The sequence below is a fragment of the Fulmarus glacialis genome, unplaced genomic scaffold (genome assembly GCF_000690835.1).
Source record: "Fulmarus glacialis isolate BGI_N327 unplaced genomic scaffold, ASM69083v1 scaffold930, whole genome shotgun sequence".
In the NCBI taxonomy this organism is placed as follows: domain Eukaryota; kingdom Metazoa; phylum Chordata; class Aves; order Procellariiformes; family Procellariidae; genus Fulmarus; species Fulmarus glacialis.
Window position 1 is genome coordinate 30,896 of NW_009185608.1, and position 3,905 is coordinate 34,800.

The 3,905-nt window shown below is 40.8% G+C and overlaps 1 protein-coding gene across 1 annotated transcript in view; it reads left to right on the top strand.

Moving 5' to 3' along the window:
* Positions 1-1,125: 1,125 nt before the first annotated feature.
* The window catches only part of LOC104077434 (potassium voltage-gated channel subfamily D member 2-like), a 17,462-nt gene continuing 14,682 nt past the window's right edge, over positions 1,126-3,905 (top strand). Inside the window, exon 1 of the mRNA XM_009579049.1 lies at positions 1,126-1,283. Coding sequence (XP_009577344.1) covers positions 1,131-1,283 — 153 coding nt within the window. The 5' untranslated portion in view covers positions 1,126-1,130. The remainder of the gene's footprint in view (positions 1,284-3,905) is intronic.

Sequence of the window (3,905 nt, forward strand, 5' to 3'; positions counted from 1 at the left end):
TTTTGTTTTCCAGATAGCATTTTCCAAACACTGCCCCTCCTGCAGTTTTATTTCTTACCTTTTCTTGTGTTAACAGTTTATAAATTCTTTGCAATAGGGAATGTGCTCTCTCTCTGCTCACAAGCATACTAAACTCACATGCTACAATCAATGTTTAATAATAACTTAAAATCCAGTAAAGTTAAAACCAGAATGGTACTAGAAGGTAATTTCTCTCTTTATTAAACTCTGTAGTATGTAATTACATACTTGTCTATAGAATATGGCAGTCTACAGAGCGCAAAGAGCTGATATCTCTTAATAAGCCGTCACTGGAGTGCCTCTACATACTTCAGCAGCGCTACGTTCTTACTTGCTGGACAAAACAATATCCAGCATCACAAAGAAAGGTGGTAGCCCTAGTAATTCTGAGCACTGCCAGTATTTGCAGTTAGAATTTGTTTGGTTGCTTGCTTGTGGCTTGAGTTTTTTGTGTTTGCTTTTGGCTAGCCCAGAGAAGGGACCTCTGGAGGTCAGCTAGTCCAGCCTCCCACTCAAAGGTGGCCTATCAACAGCAATAGCTTAGGTCAGCCATACTTTTGTCTAGCCAAATGTTGAAAATCTCCAAAGATAGAAAGTCCACGATCTCCTGGGCAACCTGTTCCAAAAATGCTCTACCCTCCTAAATGAAAGTACTACATCAACTTAGTGAGACAACAGATTATCCAGCTTGGCATCTAACTTACCAAGTGGTCCCCCTAGGATCTTGCCAATGGAAAGCCATGAGTTCTTCCAACAAGCAAACAGGGTAATTACTTAATTTCAACACTGATTTTTTTTTCCTTAGCAAGGTCACTCTCTCTCCATTGCAGTAGAGGCAGCCTGGGAAGACTAGAGCAGGTAAAACATAGGTGCCCACAGTTTGATACACAGGATACCCAACATTAGCTTGAAATTAAAATTACTTGTGCACAACACTGAGCAAGCTGTATATATATGCATATGTGTATAAGGTATTATTTATATGCAGCGATTATTATTTGCAAGAGAAATAAAATCTATTGTGCAATTAATTCATCTTGAAATTCAATACTTAGAAGCAATTTTGTCTTTACTAAACATTTTATTTTCTTTAACCCAGGTATGGTGACATGGTGCCGAAGACAATAGCTGGCAAAATTTTTGGTTCAATATGCTCCCTCAGTGGGGTCTTAGTCATTGCTCTGCCAGTTCCTGTAATCGTCTCCAACTTCAGCCGTATCTACCACCAGAATCAACGAGCAGACAAGCGGAGGGCACAAAAGGTGAGCTTCTAATTTTTGCCCCTTTTGTTGTGGAGCAATAGATAAAATATGACTTTTTATATGCTGTGCATCCTCAAAACTACTATGTGTATGTGCTACATGCCTAGCCCATGACCCAGATGCAAATACTGTGTTATTTTTAGTGAAAAAAAAAATGGTTAGTTTATCTTTTCTGTCAAAATTTACAGATCTATTATTGTGGTAATTCATCCTATTTGCTAGACTAGATCTAGCATTTTCAGGCAATAGCTGCAATCCCACCCACTGAAGATTTTTCTGTGTTTTTCAAGCAGAATTTATTTCCACCAGAGTCTTCCGAGGAAAAAAACAACCAGATTAAAAAAAAAAAAAACAAACTAATAATGATTTCTAATGTCTATCCTAACAGCCTGCTTCACTAATCCATGTGTTTAATTCTCAGGTTCAGTCCCTGGGGAATCTGATTATTGGGGAACTTGTCTCCTCAGCTCTAGTTTGTTTAAAAAGCTTTAGAAAAAGATCTTAATCAGGAAAAGCCAAAAGCAAAAGTCTGTTTTTCCAGCTTCCTTGATTTGCCAAATCTCTCACTAAAATATCAACCAGCTCTACAGCAAGACAGTTTCCGTCCCTGACCCATATGGGCAAGGTCAGGAGCCAGGAAGAGCTATTTACCAGGAGAGATGCAGCCAAGCCCGGGCAGTCACCTTCATTTCCACATCACTGCCAAACTACTAGTCCAAATCCACTTTGCCCAACCCTATAACGCTAAGCAGTTCAGATAGCCTCCGTTGGCACCTGAAGCCCTGAGAAGGGAGCCGAGATGCGTTACCTTCTGCTCCTCTGCCGGTGGCAGTCAGAAGGCTCTGGATGCAACACAGACCTTGCCAAGGCCAAGGTGTCACCATTTGGGCTTCTTGTGGTCCCATGGCCTCTCTTCAGAAGTTCTGAGTCTCCAGTGGTCCAGGGAAAGCGGGATCACTGCCCGCAGAGGCATGCAGGCAGGCTGTGGATGGGGATTACGTACATAAACCAGGGAACACGGGCTGCCACAGGCTGCATCTGCCTCATGTAGACAACAGCACCAGGTTTAGAGATACAAAATGCTTGTGTATTTCTTTCTGGGCTTTGACCAGAAAAGTCACAATTTTGACTGATCTTTTCATGGAAATGAAGTAAATGTACACAGTGTACATTCCGAGAATATCTTAAAATCAGGAGAAACAGATACACATGGCTAAGAACATCAGTCATAGGGCCAGGCTAAGATGTTCAATGCTACTGTTTAATGGCCACATCTTGGAAGAACGCTGTCAGCTGAGGAAAATGGCTATAAAAAAACCCAGGTGTATCACAGAAATGTCACACCTTTCTAGAAGCCTGATTTCAAATATATACTGCTTCAGTGATCCAAATACTATACCTTACCTATCTACTAATTCCACCCACCCTTTTGCATGCCGTTTTGTCCCGTGCTAGTTCCAGCTGTGCATTCCCCACTCCCACAGCTGGAACATGCAGAGAACACATCACTTCTACACTACTTTTCCACTTCTGTTTGTGTAATGGCAGCAGTCAGAGAAAGAACAGTATGTATCAGCCAGAACACAGTGCTTCATTGCTGTGCCTCCGAGCATTGCACCAGTCATGGATAACAGATCTGCTTGATCCCAGCAATCAATGTGCCTGTTCTGAGCTTTCATAATAACTGCAGACACAACCATCCTTACTTCAGATAGAAACTGTCTCCTACTGCATGTCATGAAACAGAATTTTCTGTGCCTGCTTTACACTTGCCAGTGAAAAAGAGATGGACACTAGGAAATACCTTGCAAAAATTAGATTGGCAAACTGGCTGATATTCCTCATAATCTCTTCCTGAATAGAAACTGCTTCAGTTAATAACTGACTTTTTCTCCTTGCAAAACAGTGAGCTCATTGTACGTTTCAAACAGGAATATGAAGTGGTGAATGGCAATCCTGCCAAGTGTCTTTTCCTCTGCTCCCCAGAACAATGCCAACAGTAAGGATGAGAGATTTCCTCTGACCGTGTTTATGCCCTTCTTGCTTTGGAGAAAATGACTTTGAGGTCTGATTAACTTAGCACTGGATGTGTGTTTCATTGATACCGCTTATCGCAAAGTTAATCTCTGTCAATCTAAAATGACTGAGATGTTGAACTGAATATTGCTCTGACAGACTGAAAAAAAATCAACAAAAAGCACTTCTTGGGTACTGCATAGTCCATATTTAGCAATATTTAGCTATGAAATATAGCCCTGCATTTCACAGAAGGGTTCTACTGCATTGTATAAGAATATTCAAGCAAAAAGGTCACATTATTGAAGTTTGAAATTCCTTCTTCTTTCAATACAATAGAAACTTTACACAGTTTTCTAAAATAAATGTTTCCCTAGGCACCAACCTTATTTCTATTCTCTAAGGCTGAAGAACATAAGCTTGAAAGAAGGTGCTGTTTCATGGAGCACAGCATGAACCCCTGCAGGTGATGGTACCTCCTGCTGGCTACAACAGCTTCCATCTGATTGAGAGAGTTGGATATCTGAATTGTGCAACTTACTGTATCAGTATCTCATACAGAAGTTTAATCAAGGTAGTCTTCAGAAATGGCAAAACATTTAGGCT